This window comes from Pseudomassariella vexata (assembly GCF_002105095.1).
Source record: "Pseudomassariella vexata strain CBS 129021 chromosome Unknown BCR38scaffold_7, whole genome shotgun sequence".
In the NCBI taxonomy this organism is placed as follows: Eukaryota; Fungi; Ascomycota; class Sordariomycetes; order Amphisphaeriales; family Pseudomassariaceae; genus Pseudomassariella; species Pseudomassariella vexata.
The window spans coordinates 996,240-1,022,986 of record NW_024467962.1 but is presented as its reverse complement, the minus strand read 5'-3'; the positions used below and the strand labels follow the sequence as shown (position 1 = coordinate 1,022,986).

The 26,747-nt window shown below is 51.7% G+C and overlaps 8 protein-coding genes across 8 annotated transcripts; 4 read left to right on the top strand and 4 right to left on the bottom strand.

The window, feature by feature from the left end:
* Positions 1-224: 224 nt before the first annotated feature.
* BCR38DRAFT_485241 (uncharacterized protein) lies at positions 225-1,859 on the top strand (the record flags this gene model as incomplete). The annotated part of the gene is made up of 1 exon (XM_040863853.1): positions 225-1,859. One exon carries the CDS (start codon positions 225-227, stop codon positions 1,857-1,859), a length of 1,635 nt encoding a protein of 544 aa, XP_040715518.1.
* Positions 1,860-3,042: 1,183 nt separating this feature from the next.
* On the bottom strand, positions 3,043-4,816 carry BCR38DRAFT_457890 (uncharacterized protein; the record flags this gene model as incomplete). Its single annotated transcript, XM_040862089.1, has 6 exons — positions 3,043-3,146; positions 3,211-3,557; positions 3,619-3,697; positions 3,757-3,798; positions 3,854-4,026; positions 4,665-4,816. The coding sequence occupies 6 exons, from the start codon at positions 4,814-4,816 to the stop codon at positions 3,043-3,045; spliced, it is 897 nt and encodes a 298-aa protein (XP_040715517.1).
* A 1,170-nt stretch (positions 4,817-5,986) lies between these two features.
* Positions 5,987-6,745, top strand: BCR38DRAFT_434011 (uncharacterized protein). The gene has a single exon (XM_040860286.1). The coding sequence runs from the start codon at positions 6,083-6,085 to the stop codon at positions 6,545-6,547; it is 465 nt and encodes a 154-aa protein (XP_040715516.1). The 5' UTR covers positions 5,987-6,082; the 3' UTR covers positions 6,548-6,745.
* Positions 6,746-9,010: 2,265 nt separating this feature from the next.
* On the bottom strand, positions 9,011-10,030 carry BCR38DRAFT_206656 (hpt domain-containing protein). The gene is made up of 3 exons (XM_040854131.1): positions 9,788-10,030; positions 9,541-9,713; positions 9,011-9,426 (listed from the first exon to the last, which is right to left on the bottom strand). Exons 1-3 carry the CDS (start codon positions 9,797-9,799, stop codon positions 9,177-9,179), a joined length of 435 nt encoding a protein of 144 aa, XP_040715515.1. The 5' UTR covers positions 9,800-10,030; the 3' UTR covers positions 9,011-9,176.
* A 3,078-nt stretch (positions 10,031-13,108) lies between these two features.
* BCR38DRAFT_343599 (uncharacterized protein) lies at positions 13,109-14,239 on the bottom strand (the record flags this gene model as incomplete). Its single annotated transcript, XM_040856046.1, has 1 exon — positions 13,109-14,239. The coding sequence occupies one exon, from the start codon at positions 14,237-14,239 to the stop codon at positions 13,109-13,111; it is 1,131 nt and encodes a 376-aa protein (XP_040715514.1).
* Positions 14,240-15,010: 771 nt separating this feature from the next.
* On the top strand, positions 15,011-19,200 carry BCR38DRAFT_343261 (elongator complex protein; the record flags this gene model as incomplete). The annotated part of the gene is made up of 5 exons (XM_040856017.1): positions 15,011-15,204; positions 15,295-16,229; positions 16,282-17,067; positions 17,120-17,462; positions 17,508-19,200. The coding sequence occupies 5 exons, from the start codon at positions 15,011-15,013 to the stop codon at positions 19,198-19,200; spliced, it is 3,951 nt and encodes a 1,316-aa protein (XP_040715513.1).
* A 511-nt stretch (positions 19,201-19,711) lies between these two features.
* On the bottom strand, positions 19,712-21,201 carry BCR38DRAFT_434005 (uncharacterized protein). The gene is made up of 2 exons (XM_040860285.1): positions 20,635-21,201; positions 19,712-20,571 (listed from the first exon to the last, which is right to left on the bottom strand). Exons 1-2 carry the CDS (start codon positions 21,079-21,081, stop codon positions 19,846-19,848), a joined length of 1,173 nt encoding a protein of 390 aa, XP_040715512.1. The 5' UTR covers positions 21,082-21,201; the 3' UTR covers positions 19,712-19,845.
* Positions 21,202-23,811: 2,610 nt separating this feature from the next.
* BCR38DRAFT_514863 (Rho GTPase rho1) lies at positions 23,812-25,141 on the top strand (the record flags this gene model as incomplete). The annotated part of the gene is made up of 5 exons (XM_040865076.1): positions 23,812-23,879; positions 23,954-23,981; positions 24,272-24,469; positions 24,531-24,665; positions 24,732-25,141. 5 exons carry the CDS (start codon positions 23,812-23,814, stop codon positions 24,891-24,893), a joined length of 591 nt encoding a protein of 196 aa, XP_040715511.1. The 3' UTR covers positions 24,894-25,141.
* Positions 25,142-26,747: the final 1,606 nt, after the last annotated feature.

The window sequence follows — 26,747 nt, the reverse complement described above, 5'->3', positions numbered from 1 at the left end:
CTCTGGCCGAGCTTGGAGCTGCCCTTTCAAGCTTGGTGCCCCCGCAACCAAGTGCTCCATCCAAAGTAAACAAGCTACCCAGAATAAACAATCTGCAACCCAACCCAACCCAAGAGAGACGGTATTAATGCGCACCCCCCGTCCATCAACAACGAATTGCTTTGGCTCGTCGATTCCATCACACCTTATCACCATTTTGCGTTAGGATCGAAGCGGCCTTTGAAATGGCCTCGGAACGGCCATCCATGGACCGGGCACGCCCATCCTACAGTCGCTTCATAGAAGGGTCCATGAACGATCGCGCCTCAGCCGCGCCGCCCATACAATACATCGAGCCAGGACAGCTTGCCGCGTTCGAGAGACAGTTCTATGCGGAACGAAAGACGCGCAGTAATGGGAAGCATGGCCCGCGGCCGTTATCGGCCTCGGCGCAGCTGCAGGGCAACGCGCAGGCTTTGGCGTCGTTGCAGGGCCAATCCGACGGCGAGCAACCACAGTTGAAGCCTAAGAGGACTTCAGGCTTGTTGGGCCGCTTACGGGATGCCTTTGGATTTGGATCTCGCACCACGAGCAAGGTGCAGAACGAGATGGCCAACCGCGCCAGTCTGCAACAGCCGCCGCCATTGTCACCCTCACCGCAACGCCGATACCGCGTGCGGATGTCGCAGTCGCAGTCACAGCAGATGCATAACCCCCAACTGCCCATCTCAACGCAACGCACCAACGTCAACGGCCATATTGACCGACCGTCTCGAGACGAGGTACTGCAGAGCTATAATCAGCTGATGGCGACGGGCTTCTTCCAAAATCACGCCATCCAATCCACTCGACAGCCACCCCCAGGCGCAAGATCACCCCAACGTAGCGCCCCTATGCCGATTATTACCTCTTCCGCGCGCTCCTCCACCGACGCGGCACCCTCGTCCCCCTGTTCCTCCCGACCCAGCTTCAGCGCCGTACCGCGGTATCCCGATTCCCCGCGCCGAAAAGCTGCCGCCTACGCCCGCCGCGCCGCCAATACCTTCATGGGACCCGCCTCGGCCCCAAGCGCTTTCGCCTACGCCCCGCCGCCGCGATCGGCGGCAGAACGAGGAAGCGAAACGCCCAGCATCTCGAGCCAAGGTAGCTCGCGCTACATGTTCCGCAGCCGCAAGCGTGCGCGCGTCGATTCGGACGATAACACCTCTGATTCTGCGTCGCTCACCCAGCTCAGCAAGCGCGTCTCCAAGAAACTGTGCAAGATGCCCAATGCTGCGTCTACTCGGTCTCCACGCTCTGCTACCACGACCACCCAAACCCCCGACGGCGTCGTCCGCCTCGTGCCCGCAACGAGCGACGGCAGAGCCATGCCGCAGAAAATTGAGAAAGCGGTCAGGCTACGGAGTCCTAGCCCGGCCGCCCCTAGCACCCCCCCTTCGAACAGGAGCAAACTGGGCGTGAGAATGGGCTTAACCATGAGCGGCAGCGTGAGCAACCGGCTCCGCAAACCCATGAGGCACAGCCCTTCGCGCCCCCCTGTCTCGCTACATGATCGGTTCAGGCATGGTCCGTCCGCGTCTAGGAATGCGATGGAGATGATGGATATCGACAGCCGCAGCAATGGGGAATATCATTATGGGCACCACCAGCACCACCAGCAGCAGCAGGTGGTGAGGGGAGGAGGAGGAGGAGGCACGGCGCCGGAGCCGTTGAGTGTTGTGCCTGATGTGAATAGGGGGATTCCTTCGGTGCCAAGGATCCCGGAGCATTATAAGCGCTGGAGTCGCGGGAGTGGCGAGAGCGGGGGATGGGATGAGAATGAGAATGAGAATGAGAATCCGGGCGAGGCGATGGATTGGCGGTTGGGTGAGGCGTTGTGAAAGGGCCGCTTGATCGGATTTGTTCGGTCTGGTGAGAGAGTTGGCGACAGAATGGGTGGATGGCTGGCTGGTTTGGTGTTGACATCTACGAAACCACGACAAAACAGAAGATGGCCGGATGGAAAGAGAAATTCCTGGCATACGACTTTCTTTTTTTTTTCCCTCGTCATCACACGAACTCGACACACGAAGACCAACGACTGTAACGAAATTTTCTCTGATGCGGCATGCATTTGCGGCAAATCACGAAAAACATCACGGGATATGAGGCGTTTAGGTTGCACTTTTTAGTATGAAAAGAGTTTGTGGTCTGACCTTGTCTCTGTGGATACAGACATACACACAGCTTCTACCAAGACTCCTTCTTCCTCCCGAGAAAAGGGAGAGAGACTTGTATATATAACGATCGTTGCACTACCACCACCAGAAGATGGCTGGCTAGTTTTATAGGGATGGATAACCTTAGGGTTAATGAATTAATGAATATAAAATGGGTACTGATTGAATGTCTTTCGCTACTGGGATGTATTATCTGGTGATTCAGACAATTAGGGGCTATGGCATGTTTTTGTCGTTGGTTGCGAATAACCCTGACTGCGCCCCTATTTTCCATTTCCCTTTCCCTTATCGTGCGTTGGGTGATCCGACTGAGAACTTGCGGCCGATGCATCAGACCGAATGACTATTACTCCATCACATGAATTCAGAGAAAGATGACTGGTTGGCGGCGGTGGCTGCTTGAACGTATTCGTTTTTTGTGAAATATATATGCAGTGCGAGGACGGGTTCGCAGGGTTCTGGGACGGTGTGATCTACTCGAGGGTTGAAGGTTCAGGCGGGTTGACAGATGATCAAACAAGCCTTGTCAAAATTCTTATACGCATAACTTCTAGCTACCAAGAATGAATAGGTCGAGGAATACAACTGTGGATGCATGACGTCTCCTAAACTAGGATATTATAACTATCAAAATACATCCACCTCCCCGTCCATCACAACGAGTATCCATGCTTACTTCCTAAACGAGGGTGTTTTCTGCTACACAACTTAACAGCCAGATGCTTGGTATCGTTTTCAAGGAGAGAAAAGAGCTGGCCCATGACGTTGAGACCTTTTTCCCATCTATATTTACGGTCTTTGGCTTATGAGTTAACTATGTTGCTTTGAAGACAATGGGGGGAGTTTAGACAACTCCTCCCGAGGGAGCAGTGTCAGACGATGCTGGAGCAGCCGTGTGCTTCTCCGGGTAGTGGCCATCGGTATGGACGCGACCATATCGTGTGAATGCTAGGCAATTTGTCATTATATGCTCATCTGACGATGATACCCCAGGAGGACGCGGGATACGTACCCAAGTTCAGCCTGTTGTAATCCCACTTACGCGACAAGCTGAAAATGGCGAACGCAATAACAGGAGTCAAGAGCACATCCAGTATGCCGAACCAGACAGCGCTGGGGGTCACGCCGATGACGTTGCTACCATCAGAGACAGCGAAGGTGATGGGCCACAGCAGCCAGAGAAGGTTGGTCCATCCCGCTAGTAGGGTATAGTCACGGGAGATACCGACACGCCTCGATGAAGTGAGGCCGCCTGCCAGTGTGTTGTAGGCGAGAATGAGGTAGGCGACCGTGCCGAAGGCGAAAAACCCCCATTTGTACTTGCTTACGGTGAAGGCGGAGACGAGGTACGAAACAATCCTGTGGTGGTGGTCAGTGACACGGACTCACAAAAGAAGAAGCAGGATGGTTTCTGGCTGACCAGACCCAGGACAGGGTAATATTAAAGAAGATGGTAGCCCAAGACACGCCGCTGATCAAGACTAGCGCGATGATGACGGCTGGGAACTCGACGACCCTCTGACTTGGGCTACGAGGTCGTCACTGTCACTAGGCCTACGGCGGGTTGGACTCGCCAGGTGTTCTGGGTCAAATATGTGTTCTGTAAGTACATGTCCAGATGTATCTCATCTTAATTGAGGGGCGTAGTCACTGACTCGGAGGACGAGGGGCCCAGGAGAAGTAGGCGATAGCACCAACGAGCAAGGCAACGGCGAAGATGTAATGGAATATCTTCTCATCCGAGTAGGCCCTGAAGTGCGTAGCGTAGAAGACGAGGAGGGACAGGACATAGATGGCCGGCCAATGACGCAAACATTCGTGGCCTGACCTTTCCTGGGACGAAACCTGGATTGACTTGAGTTGAAACAGAGAGACAGAGAAACTGGAGAGAAAAGAGAAGGTTTATAGAGACATCTGCTGCAAGAACAAAACGACGTAAAGCCAGCTTTTCCCAGCGCCTGACGAGCATGGTCATCACGTTCTTCTTTGGGCAGCATCAGATTAGTGACCACCCATCTGGAAGCTTCTCAGAATCCGAGTTTCCCGGTGAATACTATGCCATCGACCAGTGATTCCCGTCACCGGCCGGCACACTTGCAGACAAACTTTTCCCAATCGATCAAGATGAACCAACGAAATGCTTGTTCGGCCTCACGATCGAGAAGCAACCGGAGCCCACACCGGAGCAAAGCTAGCGACGTGCGTCCGTCATGAGAGGATCGACAATGCGTACGCCCAATGCTTGTGTCATGATGCAATTAACCAATCCGCGAGTCATAAATTAGCTGTCAATGCGGAGAGCGTTACCACGGTGTCACGGTGGAGATGCTGGGGCTGCGGAGTGGCGGCTCAGAACGGGCTGACACCCTGTGTTGCAGCCCTTGTTTTGATAGGAGTAACCATTGAAGACGGAACCAATGGGAAGGTGAGTAGTGATGATGCTAAATAACTTCTCTGGAGACTTACGGCATGAGCTCATACTGCACTCGGAGCACCTCAGATTCAACAACCAGAAATAGGTCAAATGGAAATCTCCATGTGCCACAGAACTCTTTGATTTGTGGTCGGTGTTTAGTGACTGGGGAGCTTACCAGCCATGAAGCCTCTCGATGGACCATTACTGAGATCGGGCTAAATTCCTGATGTTGATGACTCCCATCATCAACATCGGCACGTTCGGCAATCAAACATTGGCAAGGGCCAAGACATCTGTCAACTATAGGTTCCAACAAACATTGCCCAGATTTCGTTCCAAGACCCCGTTCGACCCTGGAGATAGTCAATGTGCGGAACCGCTATATGTCGGCAGATGGCAGCATGTCGTCAAATGACCAGAGAGCCTCATTGGGCGGTTGGCTGCAGCCTACATGAGGGTGGCATGATTGTTACTTATGGTAGCGCATAGTACAACAATAGCTCGTCGCCATGCGTCTGAGGCTGCACAGCTATGGGTTGGGTGTCGTGCCACATGGCAAGAGCATTGGTCGGGTTATTTTCCGGCTGGGAACGAAACGGGAAGTGTGTGGTTTTGCTGATGTTGTTTCTTTATCGCAGATCAATTTGGCAGGTAATGAGACCGTAATCCCTGGGATTGTCATATGACCATCCGGGTTGAGGTTAGAGAAGCCGTCTTACAAAGCCACAAAAACCACATTTGATAATCGTTGAATGCCTGCTCAGGCCAGAGGTCAACTCCAAGTTGAATCCTGAAAATGAAAGACTGAGGTTTTCTCAACCTATGACCCATGCAGGGGTCCAACACATAACTGTCACCCCTTTAACCCCAACTTACACTTACACTAACAAAGGGTGAAAATAAAGAAGCCAGAGAAGTTGAGGATCAAGTGCTTATCATCTTGTTCTTTTTCCTCTTTTGACATGACCGGCATTTTAACGCCCACTCGCAGAGCTGATTTCAGCAACGGCTAAGAATGTATGTCAGCTAAACCTCGGGCGTAGACAATCAACTCGATGGTGCGTCTGGGCTAAGCAGCAGGCAGGCAGGTATCTCGATGGATCAAAGGATTATACGACGACTACATATGACGTTTTGATTCCCCAGCTCCAAAACCCTAGCTTCCTCGTGAAATTACTTAAGTATCTGAACAGTTCCCTATCGACGTAGTTCATTCTTGACCAAGTAACACGACCAACTTCAACCCACTCTACCAATATCCAGTGTTGCGTGCCCTAGGGACACATTTGTGCTGGGTGTAACGCTTGGGCCAACTGTCCATAGATAAGCTCGTCGGTAGCTGCACCCCTTGGCACTTGATCTCACCATCATCACCAATACAACCCTCTTGCCTGTATTGCCCATTCTGAGTCTTCCCAAACGGCCTGTGCTCTCTTTCACCCCCCAATCCTCCCAACAATCCACCACCATGTCTACCATCCCCCTCCCCTACCTCCTAGTATTCCACTACGTCGAGCCCCTCTTCGCCACCCTCGGCGCTCTACAAGCCCTCCTCTCTCCCGGCGCCTTAGTTCATATGTCGCTCCCGAGCATCTCATACACGCCCGCCCTGCGTCCTCTCTTCACCCAGCTCGCGGGCTCCTGGCTCATGTTCGCCTTCCACGATGCGGTCACGCTGCGGATCTACCGGGACGACGTCCGGATCTGGAGGCATATCCTTGGGGCGGCTATCTTGAGCGATGTTGGGTACACGGCCAGTCTGGTACAGAGCATGGGGTGGGAGTGGTTCTTGAATCCGCTACGGTGGGATTTGGTGAATGGGTTTACGATTTTGAGTACCGTTGGACCGTTGGTGGCGAAGGTGTTGTTTGTGCTTGGGGTCGGGGTTCCGGGGGATCGGAAATTGGGTAAAAAGGGCAGGAAGAAGGAGTGAGAGACCTGGTAATGGGTGGATATGGAAGTAGCGTGGGTGAGGTAGCTTGGGTTTTATTCACGTGCGTATCAATGTGTTCAGGATACGCTGTCTAAAGGTCACTAGTTCCCCGTCTACGTGTTGAGGGAATCGGAGTCGTGGCTCGAATGTAATTTAAAACAATACCTACACGCAGCAATACAATGCAATTATGATCCTCCTTCGTTTGTGCAACAAGTATTGGCACCCGTAGTTACATTTCACCGGATTTTCTCACCTTTAAGCTCTAGTAACTATAACGTGACACACCCCCTTTTAAAGGTATATTCTCCTTGATAAAAACATAGCTTTGCTGTCACAGGAAATGTCACTTCTCCCGAGGTGTAACACAAAAAAAGAATGTAGTACCTGCAGCAAGATCTTTCGTCTCGGGGGTTCCGGTATATTTAGAGATGGATGTGGAACCCATTTAATTGTGTAATAACCGGAAGTCCAAAGTTTCGGTATAAGAGTCAAGTTAGAAGATCGACATGGTATATACAATCTTCTAGGTGTGCTAAACTAATTCTGGCTTAAAGTATTGGCTGAGGGAACTTTCAGGGCCGCTTGTATTAGTGTATGGAGCCCAGATGCTTCGAATGTATCTAGGTAATTAAGCAGCCAACTTCCGCCGGCTTGATTTCCCAGCTTTCAACTGAAACCAGTAGCACAGCAATTATAGTTTTTTTAATAAGCAGATGGCTTAACCAGTTACATATATATTCATGTGGTTGTCTAAACCATTTGTTTTCTTACAGATCTGCGGATGTGTGTAAGTAATCCCTTGCGAGCTTCAAAGGATCACAAAGCCCATCTGAACCTAGAGAAATTTTGCGGGAATACGGCCCGTTGCAGTATTCCGTAGCATTCGTGAGTAATTGATGCGAGAAACGAACGATATTGCCACTGGTGAGTTAAGTGCCCTCTCGCCAATCCACTTCTGTACACTATTGGCCATGACTATACGAAGGGGCTCGGGCTGTGCAGTGAAAATCGGGATAATATATCAGAAAAACTTCAAACAGGTGCAGTTTCCACCGCGTATTTTGCGTCGATGCTTCGTGGAACCTGCCAGAAACCATATCCACAGTGTCGGTATCTCTATTCATCTGCTGTATGTCGGAAATTCTGTCATAACCTTTAGGTAAGGTTTGCTTGGTCTTCTCCAGTTGTTCGGCCCTGGGAACCGCTTCACAAAAGTGAAGTTTTTCGTGCCGGTCACTCAGACGTTGTTTCGTGGAAAACTCCAAGTAGTCTTCGAGACTATGGATGCTATCGAGTTTACAGTAGGGATATTGGCTACTTAACCGCATGCATACTTTGGATATGTCGCTAATATTCGAAGGCCGGCCCACAGCAGATCATATACATATTGTGACCTGAGAAGCTCTGACCATTTCATCTTATTGGATGAGCCATACGTACAAGATCTTCGCAAACACTCCCCTTTACAGTCATCACTTCGTTCGTTCGCAGCTAACACAAAAGTTGTAGTTTATGCGGAATGCAGGAACAACGTGCAAACCCATCCAGCAGTGCGTGCTATACTGTACTTATGCTATGACCATGCCAGAAATTAGAAAGCAGATATGAAAGCTGTCTGCTTAACTGCACATCTCAACCATGGTTTGAGCTACTCATAATTCGAAAAGATGGAATCAATGATTTGACGTGGATCTCGGGGTCTGTAAAATCCGCAGGTTTTGAAACTGAGGCCGTGATAAATGTCCTTACTAGGCAGTAAATGACTAATAGATGAAACTGGACCAGAAATTAGTTTCATCCTAAGGCACGCCACAACCATTGGGGTTTCCCAGCAATAACAATAGTTCTCGCCCTAGACTAGCTAGTATGTGTCCGTCAGTCATTCGTGGGTTGCTTGGGATCAGAAGACGGGACGAGTGGAGTCCGGATCAAGACCACGCATCAACCACAACCAATTAGAGTCTGAAGGAGCTGGACGTTAGATCGAACTTGTATAGTGTCAAAAGCCTAATCTAGTGAATGATCGACGGATTGGACTAGAATCAAGCTGGCAACGAAAGTTGACGTCACAGGTGAGTGTGGTGCATGCATGACGTCGGCGAAGCTCCCTTCCCCCAAGGTATGTCGTCATCAGTGAATTAAAGCGAAGCTCTACTGCGTTGCGTAGCGATGATGATGGGCCCTCTATCTCGTGGAGTGTGGAGATGCGTTTCCAGGGGACATAGACAATCCATAATGTAGAGAAATACCAAACCGGTAAGCATGCTGTCCTGGCTCACGATTCTGCATGACATACTCCTCCTAATCAAGGTTTCATATAAGGAGTAGTCAAGCCCCTGGGTCAAGCATTTGGTCGGATCCTGAAGATAAATTCTCTGTCCGCCGTTGTCCTTGCCGCTCCAGAAACCAAATCCAGATCCATCTCGATAACGATTGCCGCGAAAATTTGGTGCAAGTGGGTATTTGTCGAAGTCAACTCAATGTCTGTGGGAATAGAAGCAGTCGGCCATGAGCTAGCCGCCCGCCTGTGCTGCTCATGTGCGCGACACTCCCATCAAAGACTCGTTCGGGCAGTGTTGGGGAACACGTCTGTGCCAGCGGTCCTTCAGCTTTCTTGCATGGCTGCTTACGGCCCGAAGAAAGTTTTTAGGGCCGTCTCAGCCTCAGTGTACTCCGCCTTGACCGTCTTCAACGTGTCCTTGATTCTAGACAGGCAAAGGGCCTCGTCGGTCTCTGGAGATCCGTCCTCATTCTCCTTCTTTCCATAGCGTTGGATCTTCTCACAACTGTCCTTGACTTTAGTGAGTCCAAGCGTGGCAGAGGACCCCTTCAAGAAGTGACCGAGTCTGGACAACTCCTCAAGATTTTTGCCTTTCCTGGAGAATTGTAAGAGAATGTGGTTAGCATTTTATTCATAGTGGCAAAGAAGAAGGCGCCAAGCGTGGGGGAAGTGGCAGAAGGGCCTAGTGTTGTGATGTGGGACAACTCACAGTGCTTCATCCATTTTCTCGAAGGTTTCCTCGGCCTGTTCAAAGAAGCCGAACACAATGGACTTGCTGAATTCGCGATCATCTTCACTGTCGTCCATCTCCAGGATCTGGCCGAAGGTGACGCTGTCAATGGCATCTCCCAAGTCGGGGAGACTGGTATCTCCTCCGTCGTGCTACATCAAGTCGTCGCATCAGCATTTGTCGCATCGGCACGCCGGTACGTCGATTAAACATCGTGTCAACTCACATTGTCAGCCATGTTGTCTGGAAGTGATGCGAACAAGGTGAGCCGTTGGGCGATGCTGTGTTGTCAGGTTCAGCCGTAAAGTCACAAATCAGAAATTCACGACAGTGTGTCCGCAGCGCAGACCAACCCTACGGCTCACAAATCGAGGATAGGATGCTTCGGGATTTGAAGATCAGCAGCCGACAGTGCCTTTGATAGAAATATGCGAGGGCTTCGAATATCCTGCGTGGTTTACTCAATGATAAGTAGAAAAAGATGCGGCGCACACTGAGGTACGGCACAGGGGTGGGCGACCACTTTAGGGATTAGTAGGACGGCTTGGTGGGGCTTTTAGTGAATAGAACAAATGTGCACAAGCAAGACTGGGGTCACTGGTTGGTGAATGGGTGGAATGGTCACCTCAGTCGCCAGCTTCTGCTTGAATAAAAGTGGGAAGGTGCGAAAGGCGTCGCGGATCTTTGGACGGAAACCACAATGGGCTGGCTATTCAAGGTGGGATTATGCTTGTTTTTGAGAAAATCAGGAAAGTGCCCCGCCAAACGTTGCTGCAAAACAGCATTTCTTGGGATGACTTTTGGGAGGCGGCTCTATCCAGCGAACAGTCAAGTGCTCTAAACTTAGTACTATTGACGTCTATTTCTCCGTGCAGGGGGCATAATCAAAATAGCAAGAGCAAGACCACACCACACCACCTGATGCACTCTCACTCTTACTCCTAACGCCGTGCCCATTGCCATTGATGAAAGAGATTAGCCTTTGAAGGTGTGTGGGGTGCCCGAGGAAGCAACTGCACCCAACTCTGTACCACGTCGTGACAGACACTGTCTAGGGATCTGCGTTCTGCTCCGAAGAAATCCAACAGCAGGGCACCCGGCATCGTGAACCTGGCGCCTCAATATTGCACCTGTAGGATTGGTACACACCGAGCCCCAAACGAATGTCACCTGCACCTTCCAAAGCCAATGGGACCCATGGGATGTGCATTATCTTTTCGTACCAACATGAGTGCACACCACGGCTTTCCGGGAAGGTTTCCAAGACCCAAGACATCACACGAAGATGATATATAACAGAGTCCTCAAAACTTCCATGATTGACGTGAGGCTTCCTCGAGTGCCGTTCTGTAGAGTTCCTGTCCATCTACCTGTGCACCTACCCACCGGCCCGGTCACCTACCAACCACGCGACCTACTCGATCATGCCTATGTGGCACACGTCCGATGATCACGATGATGCTCATTGAATGACGAGTTCATAAATAATGTCTTTTAGTATTGCCAAGATAGCAACAAGTCTTTCCTGCGCAGGGAAGCTCCCACAAGACTCCCACAGCAACACACGGCAGAATCTCAACACCAGAGAGACCTGGCCCACATCTCAGCATTTCTACTCGCCATGCATTACATCTGCAGTGAAGGACACCAAAGGCTTGTCCAGTTGGAACACCATGGTACTTGTTCTCACTTAAGATTTATAAAGCTGACAATGATTTTAAACAGGGACCCCACGATACTGTAGTTTGGCAGCTATGAAATAGTGTATAGCTGAGCGGCTGCCAGCATGCGTGACTGACCCGACGCAGGGTCCAAGCAGGAGGCTTAAATAGCTCTCGTGAATCAGCGGGCAAGAGCATGTACGAGCGGGCGGCATGCCACTTTCCCGTCTGGGTGGGTTCTTTGCAAGCGGCATCTGGAGTATTTCGACGTCCCTCAAAGGGTCCCTAGCAGGGACTATGCAGACTCAGCAGTAACTAGATACTGGCCAGCACACCTCTCGACCCCTCATCCTGCGCCCCCCGTCGCCGGAGGAATATTGTAAACCCTCTCTCCGAGGCCGTTGTCCTCGGGACATTTCGCCAGGCTCTCCTAGCATCAGAAGGAGGATGTCAACTAACCTTTTCGGTGGGGCAGATTTGCTCTAATCTGCATTCATCCTAGCCGACGTCATACCGCTTTTCATACAACCTCGTCATAGGGCACGGAACTGGACCCCTGTTTTCTCTGTATACTGTTTGCTTTCCGCACAGTACTCCGAATAGGTCATCCTTAAGTCCATCTGCTATTTCAAGTGGCTTTGACGCCGTCCGTCTTACCGACCATGCCTACCTTACATTCTAGGCCCGGATGATTATGCCCGACGTCGGTCTAGGATTCCACCATTGCTTAGGAATTGAGTCATGGGGCAGCAATGTGGGCAGAATTTCTTAGCTCGACTTCCCAAGGTTGTCCTCCATTCGGCTATCGGCATCAGAAGTGGATTGGTATTCCAACCCTGCTGGCTTTGCTGACTACCATCGCAGGGCTACAGAATACCTACTAGACACAGAAGGCAAATTCCCCGGAGATTTCGTCTTTCATCAATTAGATCTTGTCCGCCATTGAGTTGTGAGGCTGCTGAGAAAAAAAGCCCCTCACGTGGTGACCTGTATTGTGCATTGCCGAGACAGGGGACAGACAGACTTTAAAGCATTGTGGCCCAGATATATTTTGTCTCGACATCGCCCTTGAGCCGCAGAATTGCTGCCTCGCTCCACTTTCGCAGTCGGTGTTGGTCCGGTGCTTCGGGCAGCCACGGTGAAGCATGCGAGCAAATTGCAGCGATATAACTTGTCATTTTCCTGCGTTACGGTCCGCTGGGGTTCTGATGTTATGCATTCGTCTTACGATCTTTTCACACTCGTGGGCCCGCTGGCTGGTATCAAGTCAACTCCTCACACCCGAGGTCTCAGCAACAACCTGACTGACGTTGCAAGGCCGCCAAGTCGGGTCTAACTATCACCACCAGACGACGCCTGAGAAAATTCTTCCGGTCTTTGCATGCTCGCGGTCTTTGCATGCGAATGTACATAGTCCTGGGCACAAAACCTGTTTTCAGCGCCAACTTGCCTTGGTGGCTGGTCGCTACCCCGACCTTCTTATAAATCCCCACAAAGAAAGTTCTCGATGAGATTTCACCTGCCCTGAGTAGTGGATGTTGGCCAGAAGAGGCTTTGGAGTATGGGAGCATAAGTTGCTTGTTTTTTTATCGGGCTTTCGAACATTGCTGGTGGTGGGTTTGTCGCCGTTATTCCTGGCTCTAATCTCAACCTATCACGTGTCTTGTGCACGCTGACTCTCTTCCACTCATAGACTTGGAATTAATCGTCAAAACCCTCCAAACTTTTATTCATGATAGTTGACAATCTTACAACTTAATTCTCTAATAAGATAACATGTCGATGTTAACGCGCCTCGTGTTGTCCACAGAAACGCGAGTGATGAAACAGAGATAGAGCCTGATATTCCCAGCCAAACCAGCCCCTGACTTAACCTTGTCTCACATTTACAACAACACCTTAGAAGCCACGCTGAGCAGCCAAGCAGCATCTTGCCAGCCACCTTCATCTGCTTTTGGAGGTGGGATTTGTGGCTCTTGTGGGGTCGACATGCCGTGAAGATGCCTTGCACTCACACTGCGCATCAATTGGCAATCTTCTCCATCGGACAGCTCGCCGTCTGCCGTGTCCGACTCTTCCTCATGCTCTTCAACAGAGAACAACGAGAAGCCAATGAGATTACCCATCCAAGATCCCGTGCCGGCACTTTCTCGCTTCACTAGCCTTCGGACTGCCGCCTCATCGGACTGAGTGGTGTCCACCTCAAGAGCCTCGAGCTTTTCGTCAAGACTAACGAAATCTGGACCCTGCATATACTCGACATCCATATGGTCTTGGTTAAAGTAGCCCTCATCTGATTGTCGCTCCAATGATGTCCTCAATACACTCTTGCTGCAAACTCGGCTATGTGAGCGACTCCCCCGGCGGCTGCTCGGAGAAGTGACGGCATCATCGCCGCCATTCATACTACCACGGCGGCTGCCACGTCGGCTCGCCAACTCTTTCTCTCTGGCTAGTTCACGCTCGATTGCCTCCTCTTCTGCGTCACGCAGCCCGGTAAGACTGGTGGCGCTGCTTCGCGAGACAAGCCAGGCCTGCCCCTTGGATTCACGCGTCTCGATACTGATGAGGGCGCCCGTCCGCAGCATCCAATCATTGTCATTACTGTCTTTGGCGCTCAGGGAGCCGTGATCATCCTTGCGGCGTCGCGAGGTGGGCGAGAGAACACCCGCCACAGCATGTCGCCCGTCGGTGCAAACACTCAAGTGAACGGCGGACTTGCTCTTGGGTAGGAGGTTTGGCAACGTGCCCGTCATGGATGATCTCCTACTGCGTGACCTAGCCTCGGCCGGCGACAGGGACGACAGGAGCCTTGGGGTTGTAGGGGCTGACTTGCCCTGGAGATAAGAAACATTGTGGTGAAGGGGCGAAGTTACAACTTCGCCGTCAGGCAGGTCTTCGGGGTCGGTCAGAGGCAATTTGGACGTGAGGGGGGCTAGGGACAGGTGATTAAGATTGGTGGTTGAGCGGTTCTTGCGCCGCGATTGACTCGAGTGTTGTTTGTAGGCAACGTCCATCTTTTCTGTAGCAGTGTAGTGTAAGTTAAGTCAGCGTGAAGTTGAAGACTGGGACAATCGTAGAATATGTAATCAATAGGATCCCAATCCGGCAGACAGAGGGACAACGATCTTCAAGTAGCATGGAAATTTGAGGGTCGAGAACATAAAACGATGGGGCAAGCCTCCTTTGAATGGGGCTGGAGTGTAGATCTTCGACAGGGATAACAAGCTTCGACTGGGGGAAGCTTGGGCCATTTAAGCCAGGCCGAGAACATTTACCGTTACACACGGTGGAATAACCCGGAACGGCAAGACGTCAAAACGTTCGAGACCGGATTCTGAGAGATAACAGTGCCGATTCAATACTACCTGCCATGACTAGTCAATTGAAAGACATAACACATTCTAGAAAGGCAGGTTTATTCTCGATTGAAGTTTGCACGGTACAGCAGAGTTATGATAGATTTGGGTGTGATCTCATAGCGTTGAATCAAGCGGCCAGGAACGCAGGAACAAACCGAGCGGATTTCTTGAAAAGGCTTCCGCGGCTATTATTATGCCCGACCTCCCGACCCCTCCTTCGCGGCACTGTCAAAGACCTACCATCCTGGGCGATACATCACAGTGTCGCGCGAACGGCGCTATACGGAGTAGCAGCAACTAGGCAAATTTCTAAAGTTGGTATTTTCAGAACTCGACAGCCATTAGAACTTTGCGACGAAGTGATGCGCAATACCCTGGAAAAATTGACTCAGCTCTCAAGGTCACAGCGCGTACTCCATTGCCGCCATGCGTAATTTACGCAATATACGGTACAACGCGTGGACGTCGTCGACAGACGGTGATGGTGATGAACCCATCACGGCATCGTGTTGGGACCCCGCCAAGGACGAGGTCCTGTGTACTTTTGGTCCGTCGCCTGTCGATGGTACGATTCGGCTTGTCAGGGTCGTGGAACATGTGAGGGCCTCCTCGGTAGATGCGTAAGTGCTCTTCCGTGTTCGTTTCTTGCATATACTTCCGGGATACTTCCGGGATATTTCTTTTCTTTTGAATGCTGATTCGATATGTAGTGAACATTGTCAAGTTGCGTCTTGGGAGGCATTGAGTCCAAATCCAGACCTTGCTGTTGACCGGGTGGTCAGTCTGCACCACTTCAGCGACAGCCTCACTACTGTTCTCGTCCTGGAAGGCGGGGATATTGTCATCGTCAAAGAAGATGACGATCCCCAAAATGGCGCGCACATCGAGATTATGGGATCAATCGACGAGGGTATCACCGCCGCCTGTTGGTCGCCCGACGAGGAGCTCTTGGCTATTTCGACGAAGGCACAGACGGTCGTCTTTATGAGCCGCAGTTTTGATGGAATCACGGATGCGACTATGACGCCCGAGGACCTCAAATTGTCGAAACAAATCTCGGTTGGCTGGGGCAAGAAGGAGACCCAGTTTCAAGGAAAAGGCGCAAAAGCACTTCGGGATCCCACCATACCGGAGAAGGTCGACGAGGGTGTTCTGAGCTCTGTTGACGACGGACGCGTTACTATCAGCTGGAGAGGTGATGGCGCATACGTGGCGATCAACTCCATCGAGCCTGGTGTTCGGCGTGTCATCCGTGTCTACTCCCGAGACGGTGTTCTCGATAGTGTAAGTGAAGCGGTCGATGGCATGGAAGGAGCCTTGAGCTGGCGCCCAGCCGGAAATCTGATCGCCGGTATTCAAAGAAAGCAAGACTACGTGGATGTGATCTTCTTCGAAAGGAATGGCCTGAGACATGGCGAATTCTCATTGCGGGCTCCGCGTGGCCGAGATCTCTCCCGGGACCAAATCAGTCTTGCTTGGAATGCGGATTCTACTGTTCTGGCTATTACTCTGCAGGACTGTATTCAACTCTGGACTGTGGGTAATTATCACTGGTACTTGAAACAGGAGATTTCTGCTGCAACCGCAGTTGCGTCTATAGCTTGGCATCCCGAGAAGTCTCTCCGGTTTGCAGCTGCCAAGCGAAGTATGAACATCTCCGTCGACTCAACGAAGTTTTCTTGCTTACCAAGTCGTAGGTAAGCTAGTACTGGCCGAGTATGCTTTTGCTGTTTCTCGAGGGAGTCTCACTCCGCCATACGATTACGGAGCTGTCGCTGTTATTGATGGCAAGACTCTGAAAATCACCCCATTCCGGACTGCAAACGTACCGCCTCCAATGGCGATGTTCGAGCTTGACACAGAGTCTGCTATTGTGGATGTAGGTTTCTCCCCAGATAATACCTATATGGGTGTTCTGCACCAGTCAGGCTTCGACCTGTATCAATGGCAGACCAAAGGCCAGCGCTCTACTATGCCAAGTCTTTTGAGTTCTGTACCGCGAGAGGCGAGTCCAGGAGATGAGGTCATTGCGCTTCAAATCACTGTTAGTGCAGATGGAAGTGTCCACGTCTTGTGCTTTGAGTCTACGACGACGATCTGCGGTTATAGCTTTGATATTTCCGCGAAGCAAGTATCCGAGACAATCCGCCTCAAGGCAGGTTCCATCTTCAGCTTTGCGGGCTATAGCAAAACTGCGAATAGTCAGGGGGCAATGGCACAGGATGGCTTGGGCAGATTCCATCGCATCCACAATAGGCAAGATGAGCTTCTGTCACTTCGCGTTACCTCACAACTACCATGGTGCCAAGTCGCCGGCACGGAAGAAACCCCTATTGCTTTTGCTCTGTCAAGGAACGGTCACCTCTATGCGAACGCGCGTCAGCTGTTGAAGAACTGCACATCGTTCTTAGTTACCCCTGACCACTTGATTTTCACTACGACGAACCACCTTCTCAAGTTTGTTCACTTGGCTGAGGTCACTGGTAAGTTATTGGGTGCCGTGTCATTATCCTTCAATGTGACTGACAAACCCAGATTTGGAAGTACCCCCTGATGATCCTGAAAAGGACGAACGATGCCGCAGCATCGAGCGTGGAGCCAGGCTGGTCACAGCAATGCCTACCAGTATGAGTTTGGTGCTACAAATGCCAAGAGGCAATCTTGAGACAATATTCCCAAGAGCAATGGTAGTGGCAGGTATCCGACAGATGGTCGAAAAGAAGGAGTACGGACGAGCCTTCTCGTACTGCAGAACGCAGCGAGTGGACATGAACATTCTCTACGACCACATGCCCCAGCAATTCTTGGACAATATTCCTCTTTTCCTGGAGCAACTCAAAGATACTACATACATTGATCTATTTCTCTCATCTCTACGGTAAGTGAGTTAGGCCTTACTCTTCGGTCACATTCTAACAGTGAGCAGAGACGAAGATGTATCGCAGACTATGTACAGAGACACGAAATCATCCAAGAGTCAGGCCCAGCTCGCGGTTCCGGAAGAATCGGTATCCACGCAACCGAAAGTTAACTCCATATGCGAGGCTGTCTTAGAGAGCTTGCAATCTCGGAAATCCATCGATAATGGGACACTGCAGAATATCATCACGGCCAATGTGTGCAAGGTGCCGCCGGCTTTGGAGGATGGATTGCTTGTCGTGGCCAAGCTGATGCAAGAAGATGAGCAGTTGGCCGAGAAGGCAGTTGAACACATCTGCTTCCTCGCCGATGTCAACACTCTCTATGACGAAGCCCTTGGACTCTACAATCTCGATCTGGCACTTCTAGTGGCGCAGCAATCGCAACGGGACCCCCGCGAGTACCTTCCGTTTATTCAAAACCTGCATCAGTTGCCAGAACTTCGGCGCAAGTTTGCAACTGACGACCATCTTGGTCGGCACGCTAAAGCACTTGCCCACCTTCAAGCACTACATTCTCATATAGAAGCTCAGGATTACACCGTCAAACATGCTCTGTACGCCGAGGCTCTGAAGCTCTACCGGTACGATGCAGCCAATCTCCCAGTCATTACCCGCCTCTATGCCAAACACCTGGAAACAAGGTCCCGGTTCCGCGAAGCTGGGCTGACTCACGAATCCCTCCATGACTTCGCGTCGGCAACGCGAAGCTACCGAGCTGCCGGTGTATCCTGCTGGCGTGAGGCGCTATTCACCGCCCAACTGCAGGAGCCACCCCTTAACCCTGCGGCATTGTCCGACCTTGCAACAGCATTGGCGGATGCCCTCTACGAAGCGAAAGACTACGCCTCGGCTGCAATAATCCACCTCAACCATCTATCCTCGCTTGACTCAGCCATCCGCTGTCTCTGCAAGGGTTACCACTTCGCAGACGCTCTTCGCCTCGTAGCTTTGCACAAGCAGTTCCCGCTCCTCGAATCCGCTGTCGACCCAGGCCTTGTAGACGCTCTAGCCAGCTCAACAGAATTTCTCGCCGACTGCAAAGCCCAGCTCAAAGCCCAAATCCCCCGGATCCTCGAGCTGCGACGCAAAGCTGCCGAAGACCCACTCGCTTTCTACGAGGGTGAACGTGCCGGGGGCATCGACCTCCCCGACGACGTCAGCGTGGCCGCTAGTTCGCGCGTTAGCACTAGCGCCTCCCTATTCACACGGTACACGGGCAAAGCCGGCAGTGTCGGCACGCTGGGCACGGGCGTGAGCCGCGCCACATCCAAGAACCGTAAGAGGGAGGAGAAGAAGCGGGCTAGGGGCCGGAAGGGCACTGTCTATGAGGAAGAATATCTGGTTAATTCGGTACGTAGGCTTGTGGAGAGGGTGCAGAGCACGAAGGGGGAGGTGGAGAGGTTGGTGTTTGGGCTTGTGAGGAGGGGGATGACGGAACGGGCCAGGACGGTGGAGTCGCTCATGGCGGAGATTTTGGAGGGGTGTAAGAAGGCAGTTGAGGAGGTGTTCCCCGCTGCTGCTGCGAAATCGAAGAGTGAGGATGAGCAGAATCAGGGTGGGGGAGGGGCAGGGGAGCAATGGAGGCCTACGGCGGGCGGGGATGCGGTGTTGGCTGATCACTTGGACGCGGCATGGAGGACGCAGCCGCCGCCTGTTGTAACGGCTATGGAGCGGTTGAGCATCCTCGGGAGTTGAAAGGCCGTAGCGATGTAAAGGATCGTTTGTAGTGGAAAAGATTTGCGTACAAGATGAGCACGGAACAAGGTAAATCGATTAAAACTAGCAATAAAATGAAAGGAAATTATTATGTATCATATGTGTTTGCCTGCATTGAGCTTACTTCTCGTGGTGCTCAAACCTGAAATGAAAAATATCCCTGATTTTAGCTATTGTTGGGCACAATTGTTTTTCTACTCTATTACCAGTCTCTCCTTTTGGGCATTCGATGTAAAGGGATGTTGCGGGCCCATGTTTGAACGGGGTGACGTAAGAAAAGGGGGCCATATTCGTAAGGGTCAAGCCCCGTAGTTCTAGCCACAGCCTGTCACGTTATTATTGGAAGAGCCTCGACGAGACCAAGGCAGCTGAATAACGAGGAAATGACTGTGGCAGGTGTGACACTGTTACCCCTGACCTGCCCACCAGCTTCATTCAGTAAAGATGGGTTCACACCACTTCAGTGTAGACAAATGACCAAGTAAAGACGATTGTGGTATATTTTGATATTGATGCTTTTGCCTCTGGCCCACCACCTTCTAGCCAGCCCCAATGCGTGCCTGTTTTTATATACAGATATAATACACATCTTTTGTTGCCAACTCATGCCACTCATATGCAATTCTATGATGCCGTTGGTGTTGGTGTTGGAGTTGCTGTGGTGGCCGCCGAAACTGACTCTGTTACAGCCGGGAGAGATTCTGCTGCTACTCCTTCCGAGGAAATCTCTGAAACGCCCGCTGTGTTCAGTGACCTCTCGCGGTTCTTGGCAATGACCTTGCCGATCTCCTCGAGCATCTCGACCGTCAGTCTCGGCTTACCCTTCTTCTTCTTGCGCTCGCGCTCAGCGCGGTGGAACTCCTGCAGCGGCGTGCGTACACTGTCCATCAGCTTGACGCGGTCCTTCTTTGCTTGCAACTCGGCCTCCTTCTTGGCAATGTACTCTTCCGTGTGGCGCGTCCGGAATCTTGAGTACTTGTTGCGCAGTTCGTCGATGACCTGCTCCGGTATGGGTGGTTGCAAAAGGGTGGGGACGAATGTGCGCTCCTCGACGTCTATGCGCAGCGTGTCCACCTTGTGGTCGGTATATTGCTTTGGCTCCGTCTTGGGCCATGGAATCGTCAGATTCAGACCTGGCACTACACGACGCCACTTGGTGATTCCACTGGTCCGGTCATGGAAGATACCGTCGTGCCGCAGCTGGTTGATGATAACATCGCGGGTCTCGCCCGTCTTGGGATCTTGGATCGGGTGTACCAGACGGACGGCCGAGATGGGTATGGGCAGCTCAATGTTGATGGCTGGGGGCTTATCTTTTCCGCGGATCGCGGTGGGTAGCCTCAAGTTGCTCTAATTTTCTCTGTTAGCTGGTGACGTCCGTCAAGCCAGGAATAGACATGTTGCCCAACCCACCCTGTTCAGCCCCTCAACGACCACGTCGCAAGTGTCTGGATGTATATCCTTCACTTGGCCGATCTTTCCCTTGTCGGGACCCTCAAGCAGAACCACACGGTCACCTTGGGCCAGGTTCAAGTGCGTTGCACCGTCCAGCCAGGCGCACCGGGCCTGTCTATCCTCTTCTCGCAGCGCTCCATTCAGCTTGTATCTCGTCTCGGAGATGGCACCGTAAGTATCGGCCAAGTCGCCCTTGAAGTTGTTGGGAGCCAGTGGCCCAAGATGCCAGTCATTTTTGATGGCGTTCTTTGCTTTTATGATGTCTTCTCTTGCGGCGCGGCGTTGGTAGCCCTTGGAGCCTTTGTTGGATAACTTTTCGTGGAGGATGGCGACACGCTGTCGGTCTGCCGTGCGCTTCGCTGCCTGTCGTTCTGCCGTGGCGACGCGACGGAACACTTTCTGCATCGTGGCAGGATCACGGCGCGGGATTTGGAGAAGATGGGTTATGGATCAATGGCGCATCATCAAGCTTCGAGCTTGGGGGCTTGCTGCCCGTTCAATACGCACTCAATTGTTGCAAGTTTTGGTAAGGTCGGAAAATTAGAAAATCAATGCACCGTTGGACAGGGATTTAAGGGTTGTTCCTTCCAACCTCCATCGCTAGACAGTTTTACACTGTGGTAAAGCGGTCACCCAAAACCCCTGGCTTGCTGGACCCTTAAAATCAAGTCGAATAACATACCTGTCGATTTTATTCATTAAATGTCCATTTCATCGCAATATATTATTCAGTTGTTACGGGTTACTTGCTTGTTCAGCCCAGGGCATTCGTTGCAAGTGTCGGTTATTAAGGATGCTGGAGCACTAGAGTCCGGTAACCACATCTATGGCCGCAGCTGCTGCTCAATGGCCTGTCCACATGATCGTGGGACAATGTCTTCTGCCGTCTGCGGGTAGGACAATGGGTTCATGTATGAACCTGCAGACGGAAGTCCTGAAAGTGAAGTATTGAAGCATAATGAGTGGATATTCCCCCTAATGGATATTAACAGTTCATGCCGGTCGAGTAATACATTCTTTAAAATTGGCCTTCCTACAGAAGACCGTTTTGAGGTGGCATCACGTAGCAAGACCGCCTTGCATCTAGAAATATGTCGACTGATCCAGACATGACGCAAGGCAATACGACTCTGGACTGTAGGGCCAGAACGGGGTCAGTCATGGATCGCGTGGGTTCCGAAGATGGATGCTTTAACATATGAATTCGGTACCGCTCGCTTGCCCACTTGCTGCAACTACGTTAAGCACGTTTCCGCACCCCGCGTTGATGGTGTGTGGGTGTGGTCGTTGAACGTTGCTTGAAGTGTTCTTTCTAAAACTGGCGGTCGTATGAGAAAGGACATTTTCGCGAGAATGCCAGCTCCGCCTCCACAAGCCCGCCCAGGCGAATTAGCATTTGTGGGGTCGTCTGAAGTAGATACGGGATAACCAGGGACCCTGAAGTCAGGGCAAAAGGACGTTCGGCGAGATGACGATGACTGAGTGCTGAGCTACACTCTCCTTTCAGCTGATGAAAGAAGCCCTGACCAGCTTGCGGCTACCGCTCTGTGTACTACTTTTGAGCAGTCAAGTAGGCAGTCTGGGAATGAGCCAAGTCTCCAAGAGAGTCCAAGAGAAAAGGAGAGAGACTGTGTGTTGGAGACGGGAGACGCAAGACGAGGCTGTATATGTCTTCGTTGGTGGTTTGTGTGTAGTGAACACCTACCTGTACCTCCTGCAGGAAGGCCGCCCAAACTGGATATGTGCCTTGGGGAGGGGGGTTGGGGGGTGGATTGGTTGATAGCCGCCGCGAAGTATTACTCTTCGGGCCTTAGGAGGCGGGAGCGTAGAAAGTTAGCTGGGTATCACTGAGACTTTGCTTTTATTGAAGTCGTGCCATTGGAAGGTTCGCTCTAATGAAGCCGACAGGCTTGCATGTGATGGGAGCAGAAGGTACCGTTGTATAAACCTGTCCCAAGTACACGTACACAAGCGGCCTCAGCCGCTGGTGCTGCGCCATGAACAGCCCTTTGACAGTTTGCGGTGAATAGAAGTTGTCTAGTTATACATATATCGTATCACAGAAGCTCTGGGCTCACAATTGTACATACTCAATCGCTACTGGTAACGATTACGCGTAGTGAGCTAGTGCAGAGCAAAGACGGAAATCAAAATGGCACTGTATGATAGCTTGCAACCCAGGTGGAGCATCCTACGATTGTAGCTTCCTGTTGGTTGCCTCACTAGCACGCACCTTGGGGAAGCGGATGCGGCCTGCAGGTGTAGTTTGTATCGATTATCTGCCGCAAGCATAAAACGAGCCCGAACTGTCGACAGCTTCAGAGGATAAGCAAGCAGATGGGAACCGCGAAGATCAGGGGAAAAAGGAGACGAACACGTCATCCAAACATAGGGATAATTAATGAAAAATAGCAATACCATGAGCGATAGCTGTTATCTCATCTTGGTCCAGGGTATGCCAGTTGTCAGCCAAGTCTCAACCAACTTTCCAGAGCAAAGCCTGGCTTTGTCAGGCGTGTCCAGGTGCTGCCGGGACAATGGGTAGGACTTGGACGGGCTGCCCTCCACCCAGTGCGAATAGATAGCTGCCAAGTCTGAGACTGCTAGAGCCCGCCGCAAATTGCCAGCAAATTCTTAACACGACCCAAAACAACACTGCCCGCGTCCGCGTCAAGTCTCGCTCGCTGGTCTGATTCTTGGTCCTGTTTTTGCGAATGCTAGGTTGCCTGCCTGCCTGCCTGACACAGCACCTTGAGCGCGCCCCCCCAACACCTGTCCGGACACCTTTGATTGACCGCTGGCGTTGCCTACTGCTGCGGTGGTTTTCAGCACTTGCACCTGTTGCACCTGGAGATTTGATTATCTGCTCTCCGCTTCCTGTCGTCAATTGAGCATCGACCAAACCTGACTTTGACCTTCTTCCTTTCTCATCCATCCATCTTCCATCAACACAACAACCCTCTCGTCCTCCATCAATCCCACAGGAGAACGGCCGCGATCGACACAAAACAACGACGCACCCATCCAGGCCATCGTCGACACCCTTCCTCTTGCATATTCTCTGAATACGCCCCCCACCCCCCAAACCAAGCTCCCTCTTTTCCTCCCCCCTAATCCCACCTCACCTTAGCAACCATGGCTGAGATCCGCCGCAAGTTGGTTATCGTCGGAGACGGTGCCTGCGGTAAAACCTGCTTGTTGATGTGCGTCGCCGCTCTCCCTGCACTCCATCGACCCCGTAATTGTGTCGTGATGGCCATGCTGACTCTCACCCCAGTGTCTTCTCAAAGGGCACCTTCCCTGAGGTAAGATAGCACCAGAGCTTCTTCCCCTGATGCACGAGTGCTTTCCATTCTACATGTCGCCCAGATCCCAGTTCGCGTCGCACCGGACCAATGGACTCTCCAGTCAACACAGCTAAATTCGCTGCACCACCATCCCAAACCCGTCCGCGTTGAAGCTGCTGCCTTGTCGCCTGGTCAATTCCATTTCCATCACCGCAATCGCGCCACACGCGGTCGGAACCATACTTGGAACCATGCTTGCTATCGCCGACCCAATATGGACATGGTTGCTGATGATATGATTCTACTAGGTCTACGTCCCCACCGTGTTCGAGAACTACGTCGCCGATGTCGAGGTTGATGGCAAGCACGTCGAATTGGCCCTATGGGATACGGCTGGTCAGGAAGACTACGATCGTCTCCGACCTCTGTCCTACCCCGATTCCCACGTTATCCTGATCTGCTTCGCCGTTGACTCGCCCGATTCCTTGGACAACGTTCAGGAGAAGGTCAGCCAATCTCTCCCATCGTGACACCAAGATGAGTCAAAGTTGCTGACACATCGAACAGTGGATCTCCGAGGTTCTGCATTTCTGCCAGGGCCTTCCCATCATTCTGGTTGGTTGCAAGAAGGATCTGCGATACGACCCCAAGACTATTGAGGAGCTCCGCAAGACAAGCCAGAAGCCTGTCTCTCCCGAGGAGGTAAGATGTGACATGAGATCGCTCTGAACCAAGAACATGCTGACTTTTCTGGTTTTTTCTCTTCAGGGCGAGGAGATCCGCAAGAAGATCGGGGCGTACAAGTACCTTGAGTGCTCGGCCAAGACGAACGAGGGTGTCCGAGAGGTCTTTGAGCACGCTACGCGCGCTGCTCTGCTCTCCCGCAACCGCCCTGGCCGTGGCCACAAGGGCAAGTGCATGATCCTTTAAGCAGCACAATCGTTCCACCAATACAACACCTTCGACATCCCCGACGCTCGGCATACTCGTGTAATATCTTCGTCAATTTTCCAAGTTCGTTTACTCACAGATGGCAACCTGGTGTCGTCTCGTGGCTGCGTTCTCGGATTATGACTCTGTCTACGACGGTATGGCGGATAGGGGGGGAAAGGCGTTGAACCCGGTAACCGGTGCATATGGTCTTGGCTGGAGTTTGATTCGTCTACCGTCTAACCTCGTCGGAGCTGCTTCCTTCAGCCGGCGCGCTACATTGGATGGCTTTGGCAGTGGTTTTTCCTTCTCCCGGCAATTTCCAGGGAGGGAGGATAATGTTGATCAAGGCAGGTGGTTTTTACTGCTCCACTACTGCTACTCTAGGAAAGGGAGGCGAATAAGGGCGGATGGACGTCATCGCTGCGGCGTGTGAGCTAGATGTGTGTGTGCGTTTGCGTGTGTGCGCGTTGCGGTTGCGTATCTGTGTGTCAAGATTGGCGAGCCAACAGTAGGCAAACCTCGAGAATACGGCTATATCATAAATCTTCTCCTTTTTACCACTGCTCTATCTCTCTCTCTCTCTCGGACAGTCCCTGTGTCAGACCGACATGGAGCTGGACATGTGCTGTGTTATGGGCTACTCTTCTATCTGTCTTTCCCCCAATGCAAGTAGCTTGTCATATACCGCACCGTGATCAGCGAAGTGATGTGGTCCGTCTTCTACTGTGAGGTTACGTGCATGCACAAGCAATCCGGTAACAGGTCTTTGCCGTCTCATTGCTTCTACCAACGTACCCCTATTCAACCACTCCACAATATGACACTAAACCAGACAGACACAACAATTTTGCTAGCTGGATATCTAAAAATGGCGAACAGTAGAAGGGAACCGTTGCTACACTATGTTGCCTCAACACGTGAGCCTTTGGCCGACAACCCTGTTGATAGCTCGGGTTTCTCGCAGTATCTGTACCTCCTCGCTTTTCGTTAACGAGGAAATGGAAGAGAACTCGATTCTGCTCCGCAACCGAGGCAACGTGTATGCGCCTTTCGTCACAACACAATGAGGAAGCGCAGCCTATCCAGATACAGCTGGGTAACAATGAGTGACTAAATTAGGCGTTGGGCTTCCTCAGCCTCAAGGCCTACTAGCTCAGAGATCAAGGTATCAGCCATAGCTAGCTGTAACAGACGACGTGACCCTTCAGCACACGGCCGTCGTGACTCATCTCAAGTCCGTCGGAATCATCTCAATCATTGATCCATTGCATTCTCCGTTATATCATACCCCCAAACGACACCCTCAGCCACAGCCCCCTACTCCTTGCCCATGCGCCGACCTGCCGTCATGCGGTACCGTCACCCTATCTGATCCCCAAATCAAATCCTCAACAGCAAAACGCAAACGATGTCAAAAATAATGGACGTGCGGCCTAGTCGCCAAGCTCAGTATGGCCGGTCTCGCCATCGTATCTCCGTCCTTCTCATCAAGAAGTGGTTTCGTGTTTACTGCGGGCAGCTCTGAACAGAAACCTTTCCATCAGTATGGCCTACGTAGCCAAGATGCAACATTACATCTAGATTTCTCATGGATAAAAAGACAACTTACGGCACCGCAGGATCCGCACGTCTTGGAACCACCAGAGAAGCTGGTTCCGCACTTGGGGCAGGCGTTGTTGTGCATTTTGGCTGATGGGTATCTGGTTTGGGAGGGTGACGTTTCTATGCGATGTGCAAGTAAGCAAGCAGGCATTTCGTCGTGGGTAGGCGGGCAGTTAGCTCGGAGGAAGAAGGCGACAGAGACACTTGCAGAGAGGCACGAAGAGATAGAGAGACGGGGAGACAGATAGG

Excerpts from the sequence above, each read along its gene's own strand:
- BCR38DRAFT_434011 (XM_040860286.1), top strand. The coding sequence starts at position 6,083 with ATGTCTACCATCCCCCTCCCCTACCTCCTAGTATTCCACTACGTCGAG.
- BCR38DRAFT_206656 (XM_040854131.1), bottom strand. Across the intron at positions 9,427-9,540 it reads GAGAAAATGGATGAAGCACT|GAAAGGCAAAAATCTTGAGG; the intron begins GTGAGTTGTCCC and ends ACAATTCTCCAG.
- BCR38DRAFT_434005 (XM_040860285.1), bottom strand. The coding sequence starts at position 21,081 with ATGCAGAAAGTGTTCCGTCGCGTCGCCACGGCAGAACGACAGGCAGCG. Across the intron at positions 20,572-20,634 it reads TCGTTGAGGGGCTGAACAGG|AGCAACTTGAGGCTACCCAC; the intron begins GTGGGTTGGGCA and ends AGAGAAAATTAG.